The following is a 27996-nucleotide window of genomic DNA, read 5'->3' as shown; positions in this document are numbered from 1 at the left end:
CAGTGTCTTCTGCAATTAAAAGGTCTTTACCATTCATGTTTAGTACTTTGGCAAAAAAAAAGAGTTCACTTTGGTTTTGCAGGCATGCGTTTACTAACAGGAAACTTACAAAGGTAAAATGAAGTTGACATCCCCTCTGAGGTGAAATTTTTGAAACAAATAGTTATTTCTTAATAATGGTATCTCATTCACTCATCTTACAACACACTTCTGGACAGTTTGTTTTCTGTTCCTTTGAAAGATACCGGGAAAAAAAGAGCAAAGGTCGCATAAACAGGCATTGTCAGTCCAGCCACCGAAAGGACCTGAGAAAAACATAAGGATCATTAATTTTCATTGACACAAACAATTTTATATGAATATGTCATTTGTGAAATAATACAAAAGCTGTTTTTATATTGTGGCCTTTGCTTTGCAATGTACAGCCAATATTCCTGTAGGCTGTATTGTAAGGTCCAACGTTGCATGCATGCGCTGGCTGTCCTGACATTTTGGCCAAAACAGATCACATTTACAGAATTTGTATGGCATAACATAACAAAATGTCACTACCAAAATATGCTAATCCTTCTCCAGTGTACATTTTAGTCTATTAATAATGTCAGAACGGAATTGTGGAAAACAGAAGCTCTGCACCACAGAAACTGTGTCTGCTTAAAAAATTAAAAACATGAATTTATCACTACAATTCGCCATTATTTTTCTAGTACCCCTAAAGTAAACAACATTATAATTGAATTTATACTTATTGCATTCATTTTACAAATAGAATATTACTTTGTTAATTCTTAATCATTAGGCTAAATTGTTCGTAGGATTTTTTAAAAATCTTGTGGAAATTGTTTATTTAAGATATTGAACTAATTACTAACCTGACTTTGGCTGCATTTCTTGGTGATGCCAAATTTCTGGCATATGTAACCAGTACTAAAGACTTTCCATTCTTCATCAACCAAAGCCTGTACTTGAATTTCATATTTCACATCACGTTCATGTCGTAAGCTAAAGGCTTTGTGTTCAGTAATTCCAAAAGGCATACTTGGATCTGCAGGACTTATTCTCTGGAAATGAACAGTATTTTCAAAAAAAAAATTAATATCAGTGAAACCAAGAGGAGTTTCACTGAAGGTTCATTGACCTCCGATATTCAATTCCTTTAAGGCTTGTGGATTGTTTAAACACCTTTTCACATCCTAAAAAGGAGGGAATGTAGAAATGGAGGTTGTGTTATTGGAGAAAACCTGGGAAGGTGGCAGTCCTAGCAAAGTTAATCTCAGAATTTAATCATCATTTTTTACAATTCCTTTTCCTGCCCAACAGCCAGTAAAATTGGAAGGCTGGCAATTGGGTGAACTAGGTAAAATCGTTAGGGATAGCATCTGGAAATTTGGAAAAGATCAGTGGAGGTAGGTTCAATAAACAGAAACACAAGGGGAGGGATTCTGGGCAGATGTGAAACTCAAAGCAGTCCAATTGAGGAAGTGGATATTGGAAGTTGAAGGATCAAGTCATTTGTACCATCAGCGAGCTGCAGTGTAATTTAATTAAAGATTTACCTTCGAGACCAAGATCCTCTCAGACTCCTCCAGAGTCACACATTTCCACAGAAAGTGTTTACCTACTTCATCCAACTTCTCAGTTCCTCACTTAGCTGCTAAGTTTCTCAAGCCTTGGGGAAACAGGCTGGATTGCATTAAATTTAGATCAAGTTCTGAGCTGATTTAAATATTGTAAAGAGGTGTCTCACCTCAAAAAACCAGAATACATGCATATCATGTAACCGATCTCCAAACAATGGCAACGGTAGTGGACTGGATCACATTCCATAATTCCTGCTCACTATGAGGAGGATTATTACTGATCCCATTACTTTATGTCATAAAAACATTCTCCCATTCTTCATTCATAGAAGAATAACAGATACAAAAAGAGAAACTTTATTTCCTTAATTTCTAACAGATATGCAGATACTGAATTAAAGGAAATCACAATACAGCAAAACGGAAGAATCCTTGATTTATTGACAAATTTATAGAATGAGTATTTTGGCAAAAACAATACAAGGTAATTCCTATCTGCAGTCCTAATTTGAAACATATTTGTTTGGATTTTTTTGTATATTGGTTAACAAAAATGTTACAATTATGAGGGATCTAGGTGTACAGGTCCAGATATCCCTGAAAATAGCAACACAAATGGATAAGGTGGTCAAGGCCAGGGCATTGAATATAAAAGTTAGCAAGTTATGTTCGAGGTGTACGAAACTTTAATTAAGCCACATATGGAATATTACATGCAGTTCTGGTTGCCACACTACCAGAAGAACATGGAAGCTTTGGGGAGAGTGTAGGGAAGGTTTACCGGGATGTTGCCGGTCTGGAGGGTTTTCGGTATGAGGAGAAGTTGGATAAATCGGATTGTTTTCACTGGAAGGACAGAGGCTGATGGGTGACCTGATAGACATCTACAAAATTATGAGGGGCCTAGATTGGGTGGATAGTCAGAGGCTTTTTCTCAGGATAGAAAGGTCAACTACTAATAGGAATGATTTAGAGGGATATGGGCCAAGTGCTGGCAAATGTGACTAGATTAGTTTAGGATATCTGGTCGGCATGGACGAGTTCGATCAAAGAGTCTGTTTCCATACTGTACATCTCTATGACTCTAATATCAAGAGGGCATGGGTTCAAGGTGAGAGGGATTGGTTTAGGGAAGATGTACAGGCAAGGGTTTTCACACAGAGGATGGCGTGTGCCTGGAACGCACTGCGAGTAGAGGTGATGGAAACAGGCACATTAACAACGTTTAAGGTGCATCTTGATAGTCACATAAACATGAGCCAACAGAGGGATAGAAACCACCCATGGGCAATAATTAGCAGGTCTAAATAAGGAATAGGAATTGGCGCAGGCTTGGTATGCTGAAGGGCCTTTTCCTGTGCTGTTTTGTATTTTATTGTATTATATACAATCCTGGCCACTAATATTTTTCTCTCTCCATATATTGTTGTGTTGTGCTTTTGCAAAAGTCAACAGACTGCCCATAACTTTTCAAACTAATTCTTCTTGAACGTACGTATGGCAAAATTAATATTTAATAAGAAAGGCCAAAAAGTCTGTGAATGAGAACAACTTAGTAGTGTGTCTAGGCAAGTGTATTTCAACATTTATGCATGCAGGTGAGTGCACAATAATCACACAAGGTCCAAAATGTTTGCCATTTTCTCTGATACAAAAATTGAAACATAAATTTCTCTGCTCCACTTCGAAATAAAAACCATGTGTGAAAACAAGAATTTCAATGAATGTACTTTTGTAAGCGCCACCAAATAGTGATGAATAGATTCACCCACTTCATTATGACAGCAACTGTGCATGCAAACTCATTGACAATGCTTTGACCTGGGACTTATGTCTGACCATAACGAATTCCACTGTGTTTCAGTCAATTTGTAGATCTCCTTTTCTTTCTTGCAGATGAATATGTATGTAAAGTAAATTAATTTTATTAAGCTTTTTCCCCCAATCATTGTACTTACCTGATGTTTTAGTCTCTTATCAAAGTCTGTGTGTTTTTTGTTGATATGTACAATGTTAAGTCTCAATTAGCCTGAAGAAGAGCACTGGTGTATGGCTGGCCAGCCATCAGATGAACTGCACTTGAAAACAAAAGTTCTGTGGTGTGTAACAGTACTTTAAGGAGGCTTTTCTGGTACAGCAGTTAAATCCCTAAGTCTGAGACAAAAAGCAGGTTCAAGTCCTAACTGCATCAGAGATATGTCATAACATTTCTTAACAGATTGATTAAAAATACCTGATAGTACCTTCAGGGTCCTTGTGGTGCAGTGACAGTGTTGCTATCTCTAAGCTAAGAGACCTAGGTTCAAGTCCCACCTTCTCCAGAGCTGTATAATAACATTTCTGAGCAGGTTGATCAGAAAATGCCTAACAGTACAAAATTTTGATGGATCTGCATTTGTGACATAGGATTCCTTTTCACTCTGGGGCTCATTATTTTCAGTGGCAAACCTCAATCATTTGTACAGGGTTACATGATAACACAGAATCTATGCTGACATAAATGCCAGCAGGTTATGGACCTCTGAATGCCACATGGCTAATTGCGCACTGATAAAGATAAGGAACAAAGAACAAAGAATGATTACAGCCTAGGAACAGGCCCTTTGGCCCTCCAAGCCTGTGCCGATCCAAATCCACTGTCTAAACCTATCGCCCAATTCCTAAGATTCTGTATCCCTCTGCTCCCCACACAAAACCATGTTGCCTGTCAGTGATAAGTCCATTCTCTTCCAAATATAAATAGATCCAATCCCTCAGTACCTTCTCCAACAACTTTCCCATCACTGATGTCAGGCCTACTGGTCTGTAATTACCTGGACTACCCCTACTACCCTTCTTGAACAGGGGGGCAACATTAGCAAAGATGTGAAAGAAAACAGTAAGCCCACTGTAATCAAAGGGGAGACCAGTGACCTGTGTTGTATCTCCCTCCATTGAAAAACAGGATCATCAAATCACAACAAAATGTGACATGGCTGCTGAACATGGTGGATCTCGCCCTGCCTCAGCTCAGTCCATACTCACCAATTCTCAAAGATAGAGCCTGTGGTTCCTTCTCAATTTGACCATGAGTTTCGTTTGTAATATCTGTGCAAGTGGTTGTTTCAAGTTGGAATCAATCAAACACCTTCTGGATTCTGCAAATAATGTGTCTTTTCTTCTCTCTTGCATATTAACATGCATGGTCTACCATTTGTTCCAGACTACAGACTTGAATATGTGCCATCAGACTTGGATATGTGCCAACTTTGCCTTTAAGGATAAGAGTTGTGGGAAATGAGACGGGGGAGTTGAACCATTGAAATTCCTTCACATAGCACATACTTTTTCTCATTAAAGCACACAAAGTTTTTCACTTCCACAACATTATTTGCCTTCTCCTTAGTCACAAACTTTCAACAATGATCAATTTTTAAATACTAATCTTTTACCATTCTCTTTTTCGTTGTGCATGTTGATTGATTGTGTTCAAACCATTTGTTTAACATGTGCCAACTTTTTCAAACTTATTCCAGAACTCTTGGTATGTTCTCCAGGTTGACAGCAAGTTCTGTCTTGTCATGCTAAGTTCCCATGCTCTGCATATTTTGAGTGAAGGCACTCCTCGTCCAAATCTGCTGATGTTATAATGGTTGTGGCAAATATCCAGAATCTTGTCCAATTGACAAACTTTGTAAAATATTTAGGAGAAACATAGGAGTGCAAATTCTGAGGAGTCAGAGTCGATACATGTGGTGCCTGGAAAATATTTGATCAGTTAATTGTTTAACAAGCATTAAAAATGAAAAAAATGATGACAGAACAAGGATCTGGCCATTCTATCCATTGTATTCATACCAGCTGTCTGTAAATGCAATTGATTAGTCCTATATTCCCACCTTTATCACTTCATGCTGCCATTTTTCTTCTCTTCAGATAATTGTCCAGTTTTGTTTGAATCTGCCTCTCCCATATTCTCAGGCAATGCATTTCAGATCCTGAAAACTTCTGCATAAAGAGGTTTTTCCTTTTGTCATCTTTAGTGCTTTTGTCATTCATCTTAAATTGGTGTCTGACCCCTTCTACTAACAGAACAGTATCTCGCTATCTATTCTATCTTGAACACTCCTGATTTTGAATAACTTCAACAAATCCCCTTTCAGCTTTTGGTCCCTGAAAAGTATAATTCAATCTCTCAAATCGATCCATGTAACTGAAGTTCCCCATTCCTGGAAAGCATTCTTGTAAATCTTACTGCACCCTCTCTAATGTCTTCACATACTTCTTAAAATGTAGAGCCCAAAATTGGACACACTATTCCAAACATTTCGCTGCTCGTTGGATGCTGCCTGAACTGCTGTGCTCTTCCAGCACCACTAATCCACTATAAATGGTTCACCTTAACTTCCTTGCTTTTACATTGCCAAGATCCCTTTTGTCTCTTCAGCCATTTTCTCAACATGTCTGGCCACTTTTAACACTTTGTGCACAAATACTCACAGGACTCTGTCAGGCCACTTGTAATTTCTGTGACCTTGAGGCATTGGTTAATTTGAATGTGGAAGGTTGCAGCTCCATTGCAATATCTATGCAAGCTTCTCCCAAAGCTTTTGCTGTGCTTTGGTTCGATATTCCTGACCTTTGGCCATCCAGTTTGTCCCACCCAAAATGGGAGCACAAGATGTTTGCTGTTATGCTTATGGTCTTCAATAACCATGGCCTTCACATGGGCATCATCAGACCCCTAACAAAAATCCTTTCAATTTAATTTGGTAAGCTTCCTTTCACATTTTGTTCTTGTTACAGTGTTCTTTCAGATTGATCATTTGCTTACTTGTTGATTTAGTTACTCAAAAGAGTATGCACACAGGTCTCTCTGCTCCTGCAAACCTGACAGAATTATATTCTTTATTTTACATCATCATTTCTCATTTTTTCTACGAAAATGAACCATTTCACACTTCTCCATATTAACTTCCACATACCTCATATTCACTAATTCCACCAGCCAGTCTGTGTCTGCATGTAGCCATTATTATCCAACTTGCATCTGTGAAACCCCCTGTGATTATACTTGATACACTACAAAGAAAGTGGGCATTATTCTGCTTTGAGTGTGTGGTGCTGGAAAAGAGGAGAATCGGCATTTCAAGCATTATTCTGCTTGTATGGCATTCAAAGTGTAGACTGCCAGACCATTCCATATTTTCTATGATGAGATGCAGTAAGAGGACTGCCAAAGAAAAGCAGGAAGAAAGACTTGTTAGGTGATCGTTGAGGGTAGAGCAGAGGATGTTGTCTGTATGAATTTTAGTAAGGCTTTCGACAAGGTCCCTCCTGGTAAGCTCATCCAGAAGATTAAGGTGCATGGTATCCAGGGTGATATGGGCGCATGGATTCAAAATTGGCTTTCCCATAGAGGGTGGAGGGTAGTAATGGAAGGGTGTTTATCATGCTGGAGGTCTGTGGCTAGTGGTGTTGCATAGGAATCTGTACTGGGACCTCTGCTGTATCAGATATATATGAATGACTTGGGTGAAAATGTAGATAGGTGGGTTAGTAAATTTGTAGTTGATACAAAGTTCGTTGGAGTTGTGGGTAGCATAGATGGTTATAAAAGGATATAGCAGGATATAGATCAGTTGCAGATATGGACAGAGAAATGGCAGATGGAGTTTAATCTGGGTAAGTGTGAAATGATGCACTTTGGGAGATCAAATGTGAAGGAAAAGTGTACAGTTAATAGCAGGACCCTAACAGCATTGATGTACAAAGCATTCAAGTGCATGGCTCCCTGAAAGGGGCCACACAAGTAGACAGGATGGTAAAGAAGACATATGGCATATTGGTCGGCGAATTGAGTACAGGAGTCAGAACGTCATGTTGCAGATTTATAAGACTTTGGTCAGGCCGCACGTAGAGTATTGCTTTCAATTCTGGTTGCCACATTACAGGAAGGATGTGGAGGCTTTGGAGAGAATGCAGAAGAAGTTTACCAGGATGCTGCATGGATTAGAAGGTATGAGCAATAAGGAGAGGCTAGAAAAAACTTGGGTTGTTTTCTCTGGAGTGGCAGAGACTGAGGGGAACTTGATAAAAATCTATAAAATTATGAGATGCATAGATAGGGTTGATGGTCAGAATCTTTTTCCCAGAGTCTAAAATTAGAGGGCATGCATTTAAGATGAGATGAAGAAGGTTCAAAGAAGGTGTGGGGCAAGTTTTTCTTTACACAGGGAGTTGGCAGGAGTCAGGAACTCGCTACCAGAGGTGGAGGTGGAGGGTGATACAATGGGGGCATTCAAGAGACTTATAGATAAGTACATGAATATGCAGGGAATGGAGGGATATGGGCCAAGGGCAGGCAGAAGGGATTAGTTTAATTTGGCATCACGTTCTACACAACATCGTGGGCCAAAGGGTCTGCTCCTGTGCTGTACAGTTCTATGTTCTCTATTCAAAAGACAAGATGAGTAAATTATATCACGCAAACTGATGAAAGACCCTAATGTCCTGCAAAATGCTCAGTTCATCTCTGATTACCCTGGAAGGGCAAGGTATGTGAAAAAAATAGATCAATAGGTGAAGCAAGCTGCTTCAAGCTGTCACGGTGCAGTAGCAACACAAGTGATGTTCATCACTAACATGCTACTATCAAGCCAAAAAGACATTATGCCTATTACCCAAATGAGTAAAGTCATATGAGAATTTCAATGCTGCTGTGATGTCAAGTATGTAGACAGTATGTCCCAAAGACTCTGGATCATATGAAATATCACATCCCCTTGGCTGCTGTCAACATGCATGATACTGAATCCAACCAACTAGTCTGTGCTTACAAAACTCAAAACAAGTGCCTAATATTAGATGTGTCCCTGTGAGCGACATCATTTGCTAAATAATCCAAAATGTGTAAAGATTTATGCTGACAACCACATCGAGATTATCAATCTGGCTTTCAATGTGCAGTTGCACATATGGGAACTGTAAGGGACCTTTTTTTTTGTTTTGTACTGTAAATTGGAAAACAGAAGTTGAACACTGAATACAGCTAAAAAGTACTAGTAGAGGATCTTCTTTGCAATTTGAAGATCAAGTGGCATTGTATAGTGGCACACATAAGCTACACACAAAAAAGCTGATATTACTTTTTGGTGCAGTGAGTTAAATACTTTGAGACAAAGGGATAGCAGGAGTCTTTAAGCCAAGGAAAAAAGCTGCCTAATAACAGCCTTTGAATTGGTCCATTCGTTGTCTTTTAAAAACCTGTTTAACTCAACAAAATATATGATGGCTACTTTCTGCTTTATTTCTCAGAGCAATGCCTTGATCAATCAAAATCACCCTACCTCGTTGACAATCTAAATGAAGTTTGGGTAGTTAACTGTCAGTCACAAGAAATTGATGCATTCTACATGGCAATGCCTCGAACAATCAACTTGGCAACCAATGAGCACTCTTCTCTCAACAATATAAATGATGTTTGCTCTTTAATTGTACTCTTGCAAACGTCCTGATGAGTTCAAGATGAAAAGCTTTGACAAAATGTGTCATTTTTCAGAAAAATTAAAAAATTCTAATAGTGGATGCAGGTTGGGAGTGGGTGCGAACATAATGGACCTGCTGTCCATGCTATTTTATGTGCTCCTGCTTTCAAATAGCCCAGCAAGGGAGCTGTAGAATTCACCCCTTCATCCAGGTCCACGATATTTTAAGGCAAGTGTCTTCTTTCTTAGAATTAATTACTCATGAGAATTTCTGTCACTTTGAATCAGAGAATTTTTGAAATTTACCGTAGTCTCCTTATTGTAGCCTGGAGATTTCCCTTCCTAGGTTGTTTTATACTTCGCCACACCCAGACCATAGTCTCCGCAGGGCCACAATCTCTTATAAATTTGTACACTATTGGTGAATTTTTTTGCAGCATAGACTTTTTTATATCCATTGACAATTTAGTTGGCACAACCTCATTAGGGTCATTAAATTATTCATTTCGAAATATCTGCCTTTTACTTTATTTCAGAAGACTTTAACCAGTTACTGACTTCTCCATATAATGTTATGCAGAAAGAACTTTGTGATTTAACTACATGCATGGAGATGGTCATTGTGTGTGTGTCATTCAAAGTTTTAATTAGGCTTGCTTAATGCATTTGTTTTCTGGAATGCCTTCCATTTTTGACTTTAGATTTGCTTCCATCAAGACCTATCTTCAGGATTTTCCATTTCTCATACCAATTTTGAATAGCACCATCCAATGTGACAAGGTTCAGAAGTACCTTGAAGGTATTTACTGTGCCACATATTCATCCGGTGTGAAAAAATGTCAATGCTGTGACAGGTGGCAAGGCAAATGTGTTCTCTTGCTTTGAGATAATTAAAGATTATGTGTACCACAATAACAGCCACACCCTTAGATGGTGAGCTGACACTTATTAAGAGGTGTCACTCTGCTAACTTTTTTGATCCCAGCAAACTGATAGCAGGACATGTTTTTGCATGCTAGAAACCTACTTAAATTGGGGGCGGGGGTTAAACTTTGCAAAACTAGAACAGAACAAGTATCTTCAGTTGCTGGTTTAAACACAGACACATAAGCCAGTTGAAATCACAATTTTGCCACCATCTCAAGATTGGGGTTTTGAATTAGTATTTTAATTTCCGTTGTCTTTTTCCTACACAAGAGGAACTTTGAGAAAATGTTTCACATAATTATCTTTCAAAAGCAAAGGTTTGTCACCTTTTTATGGGATTTGTGCATTTATGATTTATTGATTTTATGTTTCAACATAAAAGTGTGTAAATTTTGCTTGATTTTATTTGCCCTGCTTCCAAGGTATACCTGCTAAAACCCTCCATCACTTACTTAAGTAATTCAACTACTCATGCAGGGGGCCAAACTACACAAATTTCCTCTATTTTTGTGAGCAGCATGTTGTCACGGAATTACATCCAAAAATTCAGGCCGTCCTCATCTAGTCACCTGATATCAGCATAACTGAGATTCCTGAAGTTCAATAGTGATTTTCATAACAGTTTAAAAACATCGAATTTGTCTTCAGATCAGCTCCACACTTAACAAATACTTTGTAATTCTCTGAATACCTGAAATTTTTAAGACTGCAATGCTCCGCTAACAAAAACAGTCAGAATGACTGAGCAGCAGGGATTGCTTTCCAAATGAACATGCCCATATTCTGTATAATAACATAAGAAGGAGAACAAGAGGATGTGGGGGTGATGTGATTTTGCATTTACCCTGTTGGTGAAGCTCTTTCTTGACACTTTTTTAATGTTTCAGCATAGCAACAAACCAAATTGACTCTTCAGGAAAACTGGTGTACTTTCCAAGTCATAAGCTTGCCACAGAAACCAAGCTATATTTTTCTGCATTATGTTTGAGCATACCAAATAGGAGCAGGAGTAGGCCATTTGATCCATCAAGCCCTCTCCACTACATTGATTGGATCATGGATGATTTTTTTGTGGCCTTAACTCCAATTTCCTGCCTGCATACAAAACCGTTATCACATTTATCAATCAAACATCTAACTTGGCCTTGGATATATTCAATGAATAAAGTTCCAAAGAGTAACAATCCTTTAAGATTTGAGATTCCTCCTCATCTCTGTATTAAATAGGGAACCCCTTACTTTTTAAGGTGTATCCCTGGTTCTCGATTTCCCCCATAAAGGTAAACATTCTCCCAGCATCTACCCAATCTAGCCCCAGTCAGAATCATCAACAAGATCATTTACTATTCTTTTCAACTCTAATGGGTGTGTGCTAATCTGCTCAACCTTTCCTCAATGACACTTTCTTTTCCAGAATCAGATTAGTGAACCTTCTCTGAATTACTTCCAATGCACATATATCCCTTAAATAATGAGACCAAATCTGGACACAATTTTCCAGATGCACTCCCACCATACCCTGCACAGTTGTAACAAAATTACATCTATATTCAACAATTCAATTACCTTCCTAATGAGTTGCTGCACATGTATGTTTTCCCTTTCCTATTCATCTCCAGAGATATCTCCAGAAGTTTGTACTTCTGCAATCGTTTTCCATTCAAATAATATTTTGCCATTCTGTTCTTTTTATCAAAATGGAAAACTTCAAATTTTCGCACTTTATACCCCATCTGACTATATCCCTTTGCAAACTCTCTTCTTAACAACTTGTCCTACTTCACTTTGTATTATCAGAACATTTGGCAACAGTATGTCTCTCTGTCTCTGGAATAATGTGGTATATAAGCATGGATAGAGGTTTGGCTAACTAACAGAAAACATATGGTACCTTATCAAATATTATTTGGATGTCCAACATCTGATGTTTCTTCTTTATCCACCCTGCTTTTTAGATTCTGAAAGAAGTCTAATAAATTTGTTAAGCACAATTTACCTTTCACAAAACCATGCTGATAGTATTTTTATTTTCTAACTGTCTTGCTACTCCTCATTAATAATAGATTTCAGCATATTCCTGATGACAGATGCTAAACTAGTTGGTGTATAGTTCTTGCATTCTGTTTTTCTCCTTACTTGAGTAGAGATGTCACATTTGCGGTTTTTAATTTGCTGGGGATATGCCTTTCCAGAATCTAAGGAATTTTGTGAGATTACAACCCATGCAATCATCATCTCTGCAGTTTCTTCCTTTAAGACCTAGGGATGCAGACCATTCCCTCGAGATCTGTCAACCTTTAGTCACATTAGCTTTCCTAGTACTTTTTCTCAAGTGATCGTTATTGTTTTAAGATCCACCATCTTTTCACATAAAATGGATCCAAGAAATTTCAGAGTTCCTGGACCAAAAGGCCTAGGTTCAGGCCCCATATATTCCAGAACTATGGCATAACACAGCTAAATAGGTTGATTTAAAAAGAATTTCTGAACAAAAATATTTCTTTTCGATGTAGGTTATCTCTGTTCGAGTGCCATAGATTTTCCTGCAAAATTTTAACGCAACTTATTAACAATAATAAAAATGATCTTTTATCAATAATCATACTTCAAAACCCACCCTGCTTTGCACAGTCTTCACTTCCACTTTTTCTTATGTCTGCTCGTGATGACGTTTAATTGCAAATAACTCAAGAATTGGGGAAGAAACTAATGCAAATTTACGCAACAAACTGTACCTAAAATATGAAATCATGGTTTTAATTTCAGAACACATGGGAAAAAGTGTCTAAACCTTTCAAAAATGTTTTCTCCACAGAGACACTAAACACACAATTCTGTGAAGGAACTCTGTAAAGCTAAATTCCAGGACAGTTGTACAACCTCACAGCCCATCTTTTACGATGACTTGACAGCTGTATGACTGCAGATACATACATTCAATCAATCATGTAGACTACTTCTTGTAACAGAATTGCATTCCTAAAAGATATTTTTCCAGCTCTTGAAATGGGTGAATTGTCACAGGGTCAATTACTTTTATTGGCAGTGTTCCATATATTCATTAAGGTCAGAGGGTGAAAATTCTTTTACTGTCTAGTCTGGCCTAATAGTGAATAATTTTTATATTATGTCTATTTCTATGCTCAGTCTACATTATGCAGATTTTGGTTATTACATTATCCAGAGCTCTCTGCTTATTATTAACAAATAAATCTACACAGTAGGAATAGAATAAGACATGTTGCCAGGAATGTTTCCTCTATTCGGATGAATAATGATAGTTCTAATCTGGGAACAAATACTACAACATAACTAAGAAAGCTTCACTCTGACCCGACATTTGGAATGATTATCAGAAATTTGCAAAGGGTGTGCTATCAGTCCTTGTGAATAATATTCATTTCCTTTAAATGTACTGATGACCAGACACCATGATTAAACAGCACTTTATTTGCCTGTGAAACATAGCTGTGTTGTGAAGTTAGTTGTGGATAAAAAAAAAATAATCTGATGCATAGTTCCATGTATGTTTCTTGTTCCTCTAAATGTTTCTTTTTGACATCATTCTAAAATATATAATGATAGAAGAAACCTCATACTATACTGTACTGTTAAAATAAAGTCTCCTTATTATTATGGGGAGAAAGTGAGGACTGCAGATGCTGGAGATCCGAGCTGAAAATGTGTTGCCGGAAAAGCGCAGCAGGTCAGGCAGCATCCAAAGAACAGGAGAATCGACATTTCGGGCATCAGCCCTTCTTCAGGAATCCTGAAGAAGGGCTGATGCCCGAAATGTCGATTCTCCTGTTCCTTGGATGCTGCCTGACCTGCTGCACTTTTCCAGCATCACATTTTCAGCTCCTTATTATTATGCCAGTTTGCTTCATTACAAGCAGACAATGCATCATATGAGAGATATCATTGCCTGCAGTTTCCATTCCGAATTTAATACACAAATAAAAGTGCTGCTCTCAAAGGAAACCTTTCCAAACTGGACTAAGCAAGATTCAGTATTTTTAAGGCCAAATCAGTTTGATTGTTGCCTTACCTGCATGAAAAAACTGCAACTGGAACCTTTCTTTTCTTGAATAGCTTTGAGTTCAAAATAAAATCCACAGTATGAAACAATTTGCGAATGGTACCACGGCTCCTATTTGTACATAAGAACCAAAACAAATTGATCCCAAAAACACAAGCATCTGAGTTATTTTAACTAGTAGTAAAGAATATATAACTTCTGTTCAACTTTATAAAGATATTCAATACTATTGCTATCATCAGTCACAACTCTCATACAGTTAAGCCAGCTTTCAACTTTTACATGCTTACATTTTGGTCAAAAATTAAAAGCTGAAGTTCCAAACACCTGTTTCTAACACTGTTCACAAATATGCCAGATACATCTTTTAATGCCAGAATCTTAACTAATATTATCATTATTAAAGAAATAATTATTACTTTGTCTGCTCAACTTATGTGATTAATTATTGAACTCAGCAGATCAGACACTTATTAATCTAGCATCCCATATTTCAGTAACAAAACCCAATAAACCCCATAATTTTTCTCAAATAGAACAAAGATTGAAATGAGGGGCGCAATTGAAAATGCTAGCATTTTAACTTCAAGATGAGTTGCTAGATTACATTATGCACTCCTTCTTCAGATTGTGGCTCTTTTCCAGAGGCATTCAAATTAACTCAATGTCTGCTCACCATCCTATGGAAATAAAATTTGTGCACCTTCAGCTCAATAACAGGAAAAAAAGTATCCATGATTTCAAGTGACAAGTGATAACTCTGTGCCCAGTGGCCACCCTGTATTAGATAATCATAACTAAGAATGAAGAGTGAAAGTAGTAAAGATGACAACTCCAGATGACTGATCCTAAAGACCCGGTCACGAATGATGGAGGAAATGAACTTAGTTTCTCCACAAATGCTGCCATAGCCATAGAAGTGTTTTATTTCAGATCTGGACGAATAGAAATGATTAGGCCAAAAAGTTTGTTACTGGCCTTCTTAAAGTAAGTAATGCTGATGAGAATTGGTGTTCATAATGATAACAGTGCTTAACTATATCCATACTACAGTTAACTCCACTTAACTGTGTACATAATGTCTGAATATTTAACAATGAGAATGTGTTCTCTATTGAGGTGTGTTTTCTTGATTGCATTTTCTCAAACCTTACGTTTATTAAATTCATGTTTACACAGTGTTGAAGGGGGTGTTTTCAGAGATAGTCAGTGCACTGGTGATTATCTCCAAAACGTCTGCAGATTCTGAAATGATTCCTGTGGACTAGAAGGAAGCAAATGTCACACCACTATTTGGGAAGGGCATGAGAGAGAAAACAAGGAACTACAGATAGCCTTACCTCTGTAGTAGGGAAGATGTTTGAAACTGTTATAAAAGATATGATTTTTTTAAAAAATCAGATAATAATGATCCAATTGGGCATACACAGCATGGATTTGTAAATGGGCAGTCATGCGTGATTAATGTGTTGAAGGCTTTTTGGAGATGTTACTAACAAAATTGAGAAAGTCAATGGATGTAGCATACTTAGATTTTCAGAAGGGTTTTGTTCAATCTCTCCAACCCCCTCTTTGTTGATTGGTTAGAACAACTAAAGCACATGGCATGTACTGTATTAAGGATTGGCTAACACAGAAAACAGAATAGGAACAAAGGGGTCATTCTTGCACTGGCAGGCTCTGATTAGTGGAGACCAGAAGGATGAGTATTTGGTCCCCAATTGTTCACAATATATATCAATGATTTGGAGCTGAAGATCAAGTGTAATATTCTAAATTTGTGGATAACACAAAGCTGAGTAGAAATCTGTTATGAGAAATATGTAAAGTGGTTCCAGGAGGATTTGAACAGGCTTTCTGAATAGGCAAAGACATGGCAAATGAAATACAATTTGAAAAAACCTTGAAACACTTTGAAACAAATATGCAGAATATTTCTTAAAATGAGAAAAGTTGGAAAGCATAGGTTACAAAGAGACATGGGTATGCTTGTTGATAAATCATTGAAGGCTAACATGCAAGTGCAGCAAGTTATGCGGAAGGCTAAGAGAAGGTTGGTCTTTATTGCAAAAGGACTTGAGTACAGAACCAGAAAAATCTTGTTTCAATTGGAGAGGAACTTGGTCAGACTACACCTGAAGTACTGTGTGCAGTTTTGGTTCCTTATCTCAAGAAAATTATTGTGGCCCAAGAGGGAGTCCAATTAAAGTTTACCAGAGTTGTTCCAACATGGCAGGACTGTCCAATGAAGATAAATCAGCAACCTGGGTGTATATTCTCTTAATCTTTGAAAAATGAGAGATAATCTCATTGAAACTTACAAAATACTTAAAAGGATAGACTGAGTAGATGCAAATAAGATGTTTCATCTGGTTGAGGAGTCTAGAATCAAGAGGCATAATTTACATAAGGGGGATACTTTAGATCCAAGATGAGGAGGAACCTTTTAACTCATTGGAATGTCTATCTTTGGAATTCTCAATCACAGAGGGCTATGGAATATCAATCCTAAGTATATTTAAAGATTGAGAGATTTCAGATTATCACGGCATACAGTGTTATGGAGAAGGATTGGATAAAGGCATTCAAGTGTTGAATAAGCTATTATTATATTGAATAATAGGGCAGGTTTGACAGGCTGAATGACCTCCTCCTGTTCCAATGTTACTATGTTCCTTTATCTATATTCAGTGGTCAGTAGGCAGTTCAAAGTAAGATACTTAGAGATATACAGAGTAACATATTAATAGATTAACAATTTCAGGGCTGTGTAATTTCTGGGATCAGTCATTGTTGGGCGATTATAAAAATTCTGGTGACAGTCCTCTTTTAAGTGATCAGGGATCTATCAGGGAAGTTGTAGAGTTTGGATACGATCTCTCATGGAGTTTGTTTGAAGATTATTCCTTTATAGCATAACTATAGCTTTCTTTCTGGTCTATAGAAGACATGCTTATGTCATTTGAGCTTCCATAAAAGGGGTCCAGACTTCCAGCCATTTCTTTTGTTCCAGGCAAAGTTTATACATATGTTCTGACAAAAGTACCTCTTATAGAGCTTTCACCCACCTTTGCACTTGACGTGTGCTTCATCACAAGTTAATTCTGAGCAGTGACAGCTGTGCCAGCATGGATCCTACAGGGAAAGTTTGGGCCAGATGTTCTATGGAGTGACAATCTCACGCAGGTTACTATTTTGGCGCTTGCATTATAATTAAGAAGGGAACTGCACATTTCTGAGAGGAGATTCCGATCAGGTTCCTTCAGAAATGTGGGACTTTAATTCTGACAGTTCTCTGTCAGAATTAAAGAGCTGTCAGAGGAAGGCGGACACAAAAACCCTTTTCACAGCAAACAACTGTCATAATTTGACATTTAAAGGTCCACAGAACCACTTCAACAGCTGCTGTCAAATCATAAGAACATGAAGTAAATGAGATGTTAGGTCCTGGGAGGGAAGAGTGCCAGGTGAGTAGGCTGTTGAGGTGCGAGGTAAGTAGAATGCTGGAAAGGGTGCCAGCTGTGGAGGAAGTGGTGTGGCTGGGGAAGGATGCCAAATGTGTAAACAGCAGAGTCCCAAATAGAAGGGTTGCAGTTGGTAAAAGGGAAAGGTGCCAGATGAGCAGGATGCTGAGTTGGAAGAGGATAGGTGTCAAGGTGCAGATAGCAAGATAAGTGATGCAGCGTCATGGAGAGTGGAAGAAATTGGGTCTGCCTAAGAGTGAGGGTGGGGGTGTTGAGTCACATCCAATGCAGGGGAATATCAACAAGTTGGGTCTACTAGGAGATCCAGTTGGGCCCAGTCTGACGCAAGGTGTGTTGAGTCAGGTCCAGTAGGGGAGGGGGTCAGGTCAGGTCAGTCCAGGTCCAGCAGAGAATTCAGGTCAGATTCCAGGGTGGAATTGGGAGGTCGGGTTCTGCAGGATGGTGGTTCAGAGTCTGGGGGCTGTAAGTGGTCTGGGGGTTTGCAGTTGTGAGGCGGGTGTATAAGATAAGAGTTGAAAATGTGTTGCTGGAAAAGCGCAGCAGGTCAGGCAGCATCCAAGGGGCTGGAGAATCGACGTTTCGGGCAACAGCAGGGTGTATAAGATAAGCATAGTTGCTGTTAAATAGTTACTCAGGAGTTAGACTGTGTATTTAATAATCTAGGCAAAAAATTAATAATCTAACTTTTCCTGGGTGACTTTTACTTAATTTCATTGGAATTCTCAAATCTTGGAGGAATTGTTCGGTGAAAAGTCCTATTTCCTACAGGATGGATTTCATACAGTTTCCAGGTGTAATTCTGACCTACGCTGGAATAATGACTGTCTGGCCAATGGAAAATCCAAACTTTTGTTCCTTTGTCAATAATCCTAGCATGCATAACTTTCCAATAGCCCACTAACTGATGCTCAGAAAGGGTTGTCTGAGTTTTTTTTTGGTATTATAAACTGAAATGGAAATGAATTGTTCTAACTGAAACACCAGGAGTTTTGCAATTTAAATGTCTAGTGCTGCATACATTATTGTGCTGTGTGATACAGTATTGTTTTTTTGAAGTAGTTAAAGGGTGAAATTGAGACTGAGCAGCATCAAGAATCTTGAGTTAAAGATTCTGTCTGATAATACTGCTTAATTGGGTAAGCTGCAGCTTGTTAAGAAGGTGTTTGTGCCAAGAGCAGCAGAGAAGAAGAAACATCTAGAGTCTACAGACAGAAAGCATCCATTCTCTTCCTTTCATCATGTGGGATAAAAGACAGAAAAACCGAAAAGACAGAATTCTGAAACAAAAGAAAGCCTAAGCTCCCATGATCAACCGCTGAACTGAGGAAGTGAAAGAATTGAAAAGACTGAAAAATAATTTACCATCCTGTGCCCTGAAGTTCTGCTGTTTGGAATTTGATTTGCCTCATTTATATTTATCCCCCATGGTATATATTTTAAACAATTTGTCTTTTGTCTTTTTTAATCATGACTGAGTGTGTGTGTATTTGGGTATTTTGAAGTGATATAGTTTAAGTTCCATAAATTGGACATCTCCTCTTTTCACTGTTCTTGTTATCATTGTGTTGTACAATAAGTAATTATATTTTGTGTTTCTTTTAAAACCTGGTGTGAATTGTATTTTTTCCTGAGTAGCAGTCAGTTAGGCAAATTGGTGATTTTGGTATTCTCATTAGGATTTTATACACAGACATTTTGTGATAGCTTATGGAACAGTGGGTCAAAATTATCAGTGAACTCTTTCTGGTTAAATGATGACAGTATGAATGAAGAGGATAGAGCAGAACTAGAGCAGTGGTGTACACCTCTGTTCAGAGCCTCTTTGATATTTGCCCCTGTGAAACGCATTAGATAAGCTTCATGTGTTATCTAACAAGTGTTAATTGTGAAGGTTTGTTTCAATGTTTGCCACCATCACCGACCAATGTCTAATAACGTATTTCCCTTTCCAACGCCTCTTTCAGCCCTTCAGTGTGGCATTTTATCGAGAAGCAAGAACAGTAGATAAAGTACAATATGACCTCAGTTTTCTGGTGAAGATTGTGGGGCAGTCCAGATTTCAAATTAGAAATAAAAGTATTGCTGATGCCGCACGTCCAAAATATAAACAGAAAGTGCTGGAGACACTCAAGAGGTCATCCCGATTTCAAACTATTCCCTGAAACTTTTAAGGCTGCATTTGTTTTCATGATTGGGGAGTTATGGGCACCATCAGCATATTCACAGTTTCTCACTGGAAACCCAGAAGATTGAACACAAACTCCAGTGTTGGAATAGCTACACTAGTAATTAACTGATTGACAGCATTTGTCAATGAAAGGGGCTGGAAGCAAAGTCACTGCACTCACCTCGTCAGGAGAAATGTAGGTGCTTTTTCTTCTGTTTTAATCTTTTAGTTAGAAAAACATCTTAAGGGGGAGCGGTCATGTTCTATACAGTTCAGGGAATTACTGTTCTTCTCAAGTATCTGAAGTTTGATCATAGATTTAATCTGATGAATCACAATTGCTATTTATAAGATCCACTGGAAATATACTTTCCCGTTCACAGCATCTGAATTATTGAATTATTTTCAGCTGTGGGGTGCTTCCTGTCATTTGTCTCAGAATATCACAAAGGAATTTATGACAGGTTAAATAAAATGAACTTCCTCTGAGATCTAAGTGAGTCATATGCCACTGATTTCCAGGCTAGCCCCACAGATTAATAACAGATAACATGCTTTCTTAATAAATAGATTATATTTGCAGGTAGCAAAATGACTTGAATATTGGTTCTGCTAATGTAATATTTAAGTAAATATGTGCTGTAGCTTAATTTGTCCTATGACATATCCTGTTTTCAAACCTGGCCAGAGCTGTGGAAAATTCTGTTGGACCTTTCTAAATGAATTGTGTGCCTGGACAGTAACTTCCACACATTTGCTTAGTGCAAAGTATTTTAATCCACAGCATCTATTTTCGTTTCACCGTCAGGAGATGAATCAGAGTCTTCTGGTTCAAGATGTAATGGTGTTGAAAAAATGTTTGGGTTTAGTTTATTGTCTATTTTAGTGCTATCCTCATTATTTCAAGCACATTTATGCTGTGTAAGCTAGAAAGCTTAAAAAACCTCCAATTTACTCCGGAGTTAATCCATAATACGTATCCTACTGAGGAATCAAGTCAGTCAGCAGCATATTTAATACTAGCTACTCACAACTCATGCAAACCAGCAAGCAGTATAACCTTTTTATGTTGCAAACAATATGCATGGGATGATTATGCATTGTAACATCGGTGGCCAATTTGACAGAGGTAACAGGAGTCCTGTTGCAATACTTGAAAGTGGGAAGTGAGTCATTTCAATGGGCCAGGACCACATTTTGTTGGTACTTCTGAATTAACTGGCTACTGACAGAGCTGTCATCCAGAGTAGAGACAGTGGACCACATCCTTGAGTTACCAGTGACCATTGATGGTACAGCATCTGGCAGATGAATGCATGTTGTTGTTTCTGCATCTCTGTGTCTTTGAAGAAGGTATCATAAGGCAGATGGGTCCGCAAAAGGGGAGAGCTGTGTTCCTGAGGACAGATAGTTCTATTAAATGGAATAGCTATTCCTACCAGGATACCCCTCCACGAGATAGAGTGTCTGAAATGGGGGCCCTGAAAATCTCTGAAATTTTACCAGCCTTCCCACCTCCCAGTCTGACCCAAAAAAGGCCAGTAAATTTCAGCTGTATGAATTAAGTGACAGAAATGAATCAGGTTAATATTAGAGCATGCTTTCTGTGTAGCAGCCTATTGCCCAATACTTCTCTCAAATGTTAACTCTTGTCAAGATGAAGTTTATTCTTCCATTGATAATATAATTCAACAACTGAATATGAAATGGTACAGTTAGATCTTTAGGAAGTATTCAGTCAAATTTCCAAGAAAGGCTTAAGATAAACCAAAAGTAATGTAACTTTAAGTGAAACTTGCATGCCAATAAGAAATTTGTAAAAAGGAATACATCAGTGAGATCAAGAAAGGCTGAGATGGATTACCCCAGCAATTGAAGTATAGGGCTTTCTGGACCTAATCTACAATTGTTATAATATGTTTTGTAGGATATGAGTATCACATGCAGACAGCATTTGTTGCCCAGCCCTAACTACCCTCAAGGTGGTGAGCAACAGCCTTCTTGAATTGTTGTAGTCAATATGGTAGAGATTCAGGTTCTGAAACTGAGTGGAGTAGATTTTAAACTTGCCATATGAGTACACATGTGGTAGTGTGGGTTAGCTGCCATTATGAAAACTACATGATATTTGTTCAAAATATTTCAATCAAAATGAAATTTGGCTCTTTTCTTTCTCAGGTGAAAAATCTGCAATGCCAAGTGTAAGTTGATAAAATGCATAAAGATTAATGATAATAAAGTGGAGGAGAGAGAGCAAAAAATCAACTGAACGAAAGGAAGCACAATTTAGAATTGATGTCAGAAGTAAACTTGCTTTGTTATGAAAACTTTTCAAAAGGTCTCCCAGACAAGTTGATAGAGATGAACATTTTTATATTTGTTCAAAATGCAATCAGATGAACCGATGAGTTGCCTGGAATTTTTTCAAACTTGAATAATCAACCTATTGGGTTTTCCTCATTCCTATAAATTGTGTGACTTTATAATCTTGAGGATAGCATTTAATTGTTAGCTAAAATTGCCCTTAAGGCAACTGAATGTCAGACTTGAGTTCTGTATTATAAATAATATTGCCATGTATCATATAAAAATAAGAGTGATTACAATAAAAATATTATCTTGGATTCAGTTAACAATAAACCACTCAAGCATCAGTTTATGATATCAGCAGAATTATTCAGCTTTTTGCAATTTTTTTCCACCTACTGATTATTTCCATGTAACAGACTCAGAATACTATGTGTTTCTATTGCTGGATGTTTCTTGGAACAAGCTATCAGCCTGTCACCAGAGGCTGTACCTTGAGGGATGCTAGTCCACTTTAAGCATAGCTAATCAAGCAACTCTTCCATGCTCACCACCTGCCACAGGCAGATCAGAAGGATTTACAGGTTAATAATCAATTTGTTCGGCCATACTGCAAACACATCTTCCGTGGCCATCCAGTCCTAAGTGGAACTCAAACCCAGAGCTTTTCGCTCAGAGACAGGGATTTTACCATTAGGCATAAGACCCTCCCTGAATAGTTACTGGGTCAAAATTCCAGTAAATGAACAGTGAGGTTCTGGTGGAACAAATGATGCCATTTAGTTTAAATTATGCAAGAGAGTAGCCATAGTAATTTTGTTTGTTCACATCATTATTGATTGGAAAGCAGAGCTTCATGCATGTATGGGGTCACTTCGTTCTGCCGAAGAAAGATAAGTCCTACATTTGTATAGCACCTATTATGATCACAGGATGTCCCAAATCATTTTGTAGCACTTGAGTGTAGTGACTGTTGTAATGTAGGAAATGTGGCAGTGAATTGGTACTCAGCAACTCCCATAACCAGCAATGTGATAACGACAAAACTATCTGGGTGGCTGGCAGTTGGGAATAGATTGGGTTGGGATATCTGGTCAGCATGGACAAGTTGGACCAAAGGTACTGTTTCCATCTGTATGACTCTATGTTTGCAGGATAAATATTGGCCCAACTGCTGGGTATAACTCTCCAACATCACTTTGAGAGAGAACTCTTAAATTGCTTATAACCACCTAAAAACACATGAGACGTCAATTTAATGCTTCATTTGAAAGACAGCACTTACAACAGTTTAGCACACCCTCAGGACTGCATCGAGTGTCAAGATAGACTTTTGCAGACAAGTTAGGAACAGGGATTTTAACACACAACTCTCTGACTCAGAAGTGAGAATGAGCAAGCTGATATTTTACACTGATAAGTAACAATTTATTGATTGGAAAGTGTGACTGTCACCTAAGCCATGGTACAGTAATTTTAACATTTTTTTGTACCTTCACCAATTGTTGGCATTGCTGGTAAGCATTTATTGCTCTTCTTAATTGCTCTTGACTCAATGACCTGTCAGGCCATTTCAAAGGGCAATTAAGAGTCAACCACATTGCTAAGGGCTAGAACTGCATATCAAACAGATTAGATATAGATTACAAGATTTTCTTTCTAAAAAGATATTGATGAACCAGTTTTTACAAAATCTAGTCATTGTATAGTTACCTTTACTAAAGCTAACTTCTAATTCCAGATTAATTTACTAGCTGAATGTAAAATCTTCAAAAGTTATGGTTAGTTGTGAATTTATGTCACCAAAACACAGTCTATGAGTAGAAACTCACCAGATTGAGAGATGTGGGCAAAGGCGAAATGAGTGGCGGAATCAGGTTAGATGATCATTTTTATACATGATCGTGTCCCCACAACTTCCCTACTTTGTTCAAGTGGTGTTGCAAGATTCTTGTCATTGAGTGGCAAGTTCACAATTGATACTCTTTATTGCTGGTTATGTGAGTGAACAGTCTAATTCGCCATAGATTGAAATCTTACCAAACTGATTGTACAAACTAGCCATCGGAAAAATTCGACATGGAAACCTGAACAGGTTATTGGCTGGGTTTAACCCTCCGTTTTCTCCAAAAGATCTCCATGTTGGATGTCAGACACCAATATCTCAATACTTCAGTTCAGACTACATTGACAGCTATCATTGCAATTCTGCAGCAAGGACTGTTTGCCCAGGAACAGACACTTTTCATTTGCTGTCATTGTGCTCACTAACTCTGGATGGGGCTGTAAAGCACAAAAAATTAAGGCAATGAAAGGCAAGGAAGCAGCAAGCATCCAGAGTCGGCTTAGAATGAATGAGTAAGTGAAGAGCCCAAAGATACAGTCAGGTCTACCTCATGAACTGGGTCTGTACCTGATTATGAAGTGTCTTAGCTGCAGCCTTACAATGATATTTGCCAGTGAAGCCTGAGTTGCAGAATTGATCAGCAGAATTGTCCTGTTAGTGGATTGGAGATATACCATGAGGATTCATGAGGACTGGCCAGCGTCCATGTATGTGAGGTGTCTGTGGATGGTGACCATGAAGCCTGCCTGAGTTTCTCCAATGGCAGTTTTGATAAGATCACAATCTGTGATGACTGGTAATAAATGATTTGGATAGCACTGTGACACAGTGGTTAGCACTGCTGCCTCACAGGTTCTATTGCAGCCTTGGGTGACTGTCTGTGTGGAGTTTGCATGTTTTCCTGTGTTCACAGGAGATTCCTCTGGGTACTCCAGTTTCCTTCCACTGTCTGAAGACATGTAGGTTAGGTGCATACACCATGCAAATAATTGCCTCATAGCAGGCAGGGATGTGCAGGTTAGGTTGGATAGCCGTAGTAACAATTCCAAGTGGTGTTATGGGGATGGAATGCATAATGGGTAAAATGCCCTTTGGTGTACACTTAACAGGCCGAATGGCCTCTTTCTGCACGAGAGGAATTCTATAATTCTCTCATTTAACAAGGAATGTCGATTGGAAACTCTGATGTCTAGTGAGAATCTTACTGCCCTGATTGAGCAAACTATGGAATTAATGGTGAGATGACTGTCTCGCTTGATTGTACCACTCATCACACTGTAGCCCACATCAGTCACAGCCTGGTAAAATTCTGCCTCCATCCCTTCCAAGTGGATTCAGTACAAATGTTTCATTTGGTACCCAATGTCTATATTATACTGTTTGGTGTCAATGTGAAAGCAAGTCTGCAACAAAAATGTCTGATCTCACCATCAACCAGAAAATCAAAGTTACAAAATAACATACTTTCCATGACAATCTTGTCAACTGTGATTGGGGAAAGGGTACAATTACAAGAAAGCTGCTTGAGAGTTTCAGATAACATCTTGTTTGAACAAGATACAAGCTTTGAATGTTATCTGAACTCAGGGTGGTATTTTTACTGTAAAATTCAGAAAGCTAAATTATGGAAAAGTTATAAAATTTAAAAAGCTCTATTACACAAAAACATGTTGATTTTCCAGCAGATGAATAATTTGGGTAACCTACTTAACTATTTTTTATACCTCTGCAATGATGAAGCCAAACCGGACTGCTTCAGAGGAAAGGTATTTCAGACATGGCACATCTCCGCCATGTTGTAGCTGCAAAGTGAATGAAAATATTCAATGCTTACATTATGAAATTTCAAACCAATTGAGAGTACAGATTCTTAGGCTCAGTCAGTCACTGTTGTACCAGGGAGAAGAAAAGAACTGCTTACGGGTTAATCATCAATGGGAGCACAGTTGAGGACAGAATAGCAGTTAAAGGAACAAAGTTCTTGTGCAGAACTGGAGTCTTGCTAATGAGTTAAATGCTCAGAAAATGGAGTGAAGGGGTCTTTGATTGAAAAACAGGAAGCCCCAACTTAATCGGGCAGAACATAAGCAACAATTTGGACTTGAAGCCACAAGGCATGGGAAATTGTGTTTCACTAACTTGATTGAGTTTTTGTAGAAGTAACAAAGAGGTCTGATGAAGGCAGAGCAGTGGATGTGACCGACAAGAACTTGAGTAAGGTGTTCAACAAGGTTAGATCACATGGAATACATGGAGAAATACATGGAGCCATTTGGATATAGAACTGGCTTGAAGCTAGAAGACAGATGGTAGTGGTGGAAGGTTGCTTTTCAAACTGGAGGCCTGTGAGTAGCATTGTGCCACAAGGATCAGTGTTGGGTTCACTGCTTTTCATCATTTATATAAATGATCTGATGTGAACACAGGAAGTTTGTAAATTTGAAGATGACACCAAAATTGGAGATGTAGTGGACAGCGAAAAGGTTATACCAGAGTGCAACAGTACCTTGATCAGATGGGCAGATGGAGTTTAAATTAGACAAATGTGAGGTTCGTGTTTTGGAAAGGCAAATCAGGGCAGGACTTATGCACTTAATGGTAAAGTCCTGGGAAGTGTTGCTGAACCAAGAGACTTTGGGGTGCAGGTTCATAGTTCCTTGAAAGTGGAGTCGCAGGTAAACGGGATAGTGAAGAAGGTGTTTGTTATGCTTGGCTTTATTGGTTAGTACATTGAATATTGGAGTTGTGAGGTCATGTTGTGGCTGTACAGGACATTGGTTAGACCACTTTTGGAATGCCGTGTTCAGTTCTGGTCTCCCTGCTATGGGAAAGATGTTGTGAAACTTGAAAAAAGTTCAGAAAGGTTTTACAAGGATGTTGCCATAGTTGGAGGGTTTGAGCTCCAGGAAGAGGTAGAATAGACTTGGGCTATTTTCTCTGAAATTCAGAGTCTGTGGGTGACATTATAGAATTTTATAAAATCATGAGGGGCATGGATAGGGTGAATAGCCAAGATCCTTTCATGCAGAGTGGGGGCTCCAAGACCAGAGGGCATAGGTTTAAGGTGAGCAGGGAAAGATTTAAAAGAGACCTAAAGGGCAACCTTTTCATACACAGAGTGGTGGATGTAAGGAATGAGTTGCCAGTGGATGGTACAATTATAACATTTAAAAGGCATCTGGATGTGTATAGGAATAGTAAGGGTTTTGAGGAATGTGGGTCAAATGCTGGCAAATGGGACAAGATTAATTTATTATATCTGGTCAGCATAGACGAGTTAGACTGAAGGGTTTGTTTCCATGCTGTAAAGCTTTATGATTCTATGACTCTAAGGCTACATATTTGATGAAAGCATGGTGCAAAATTTAAATGTGCCATGGACTTTCCAGTTGTATTAAAAAGTTAATAATAAATACCACTTCTGTAGCTTATAATGTTTAGTTGACGTTGCTTTTATTTGGAACAAATCTTAAAATGTGAAATCCTATTCCATGACCTTTTTCCTAGGCTAGTGGCTATCTGTGAGAATGGTATCAAAGGCTGGTTGAATCGACCTCCATTATACTTTCAGGATGCTCATTCCAGATCGTAACCACTTGCTATGTAAAAAAGAATTTTCTCATAGCACCAAAACTCCTTTTGGCAATCCTTATATTAGTATCTTGTGGTTATTGACCATTCCACTAAAAGGAAATACTCTGTCTACATATTCTGTCTAAATCCCGTATGATTTCAAACACCTCAATCAAACCTCCTCCCAAACCTCTCTTCTCTAAGGAAATCAAATCCAGTTTTGGGGGTCTATCTACAGAATTGAAATATTTCATCTCTGTAACTTCATAAAGTTTCTTTGCATCATCTTGAAAGCCTTCACAACTTGCCCAAAGTACAATGCCCATTCCAGACACAATGTTCCATTTTGGACAAAACTAAATTTTATAAATACGCAACATAACTTCCTTGCTTTTGTACTCTATGCTACTATTTATACATCCCAAATACAGGAGCCCCATGATTGATTAATGTCTGACTTACGAATATTCATACTTACCAATGCAGTCTCATACAGGGGTGTAAGTTTAAATATCTGATATACAAACATTTCTTGTACTTACAACCAGAAGCTTTACATTGTCTTGCATTGTGATCTGACTTGCGTATAAGTCAACTTGCAAATGG

The 27996-nt window shown here is 38.2% G+C and overlaps 1 protein-coding gene across 3 annotated transcripts; it reads right to left on the bottom strand.

Annotated features, from left to right (window-relative positions):
• Positions 1-137: 137 nt before the first annotated feature.
• On the bottom strand, positions 138-27996 carry btbd16 (BTB (POZ) domain containing 16). 3 transcript variants are annotated; one of them, XM_072558065.1, is made up of 3 exons: positions 27933-27996; positions 873-1061; positions 138-305 (listed from the first exon to the last, which is right to left on the bottom strand). In XM_072558065.1, the coding sequence occupies exons 1-3, from the start codon at positions 27957-27959 to the stop codon at positions 198-200; spliced, it is 324 nt and encodes a 107-aa protein (XP_072414166.1). In that variant the 5' UTR covers positions 27960-27996; the 3' UTR covers positions 138-197. The 3 variants fall into 3 exon arrangements, with proteins under 3 accessions (XP_072414166.1, XP_072414167.1, XP_072414165.1); XM_072558066.1 differs by lacking the exon at positions 27933-27996 and adding an exon at positions 14022-14101; XM_072558064.1 differs by lacking the exon at positions 27933-27996 and adding an exon at positions 5012-5104.

This window comes from Chiloscyllium punctatum, chromosome 38 (genome assembly GCF_047496795.1).
Source record: "Chiloscyllium punctatum isolate Juve2018m chromosome 38, sChiPun1.3, whole genome shotgun sequence".
NCBI lineage: Eukaryota > Metazoa > Chordata > Chondrichthyes > Orectolobiformes > Hemiscylliidae > Chiloscyllium > Chiloscyllium punctatum.
Note: the sequence above shows the minus strand (reverse complement) of the source record. Positions and strands in the feature narration are given on the sequence as shown.

Bases quoted from the DNA above. Each gene is read 5' to 3' on its own strand.
- btbd16 (XM_072558064.1), bottom strand. From the start codon at position 5,068: ATGTTAAACAAATGGTTTGAACACAATCAATCAACATGCACAACGAAA. The intron at 1,062-5,011 runs GTAAAAGATTAG...GTTCATTTCCAG, and splicing joins GCACAACGAAAAAGAGAATG to AGAATAAGTCCTGCAGATCC. The intron at 306-872 runs GTTAGTAATTAG...TGTTTTTCTCAG, and splicing joins AGAAATGCAGCCAAAGTCAG to GTCCTTTCGGTGGCTGGACT.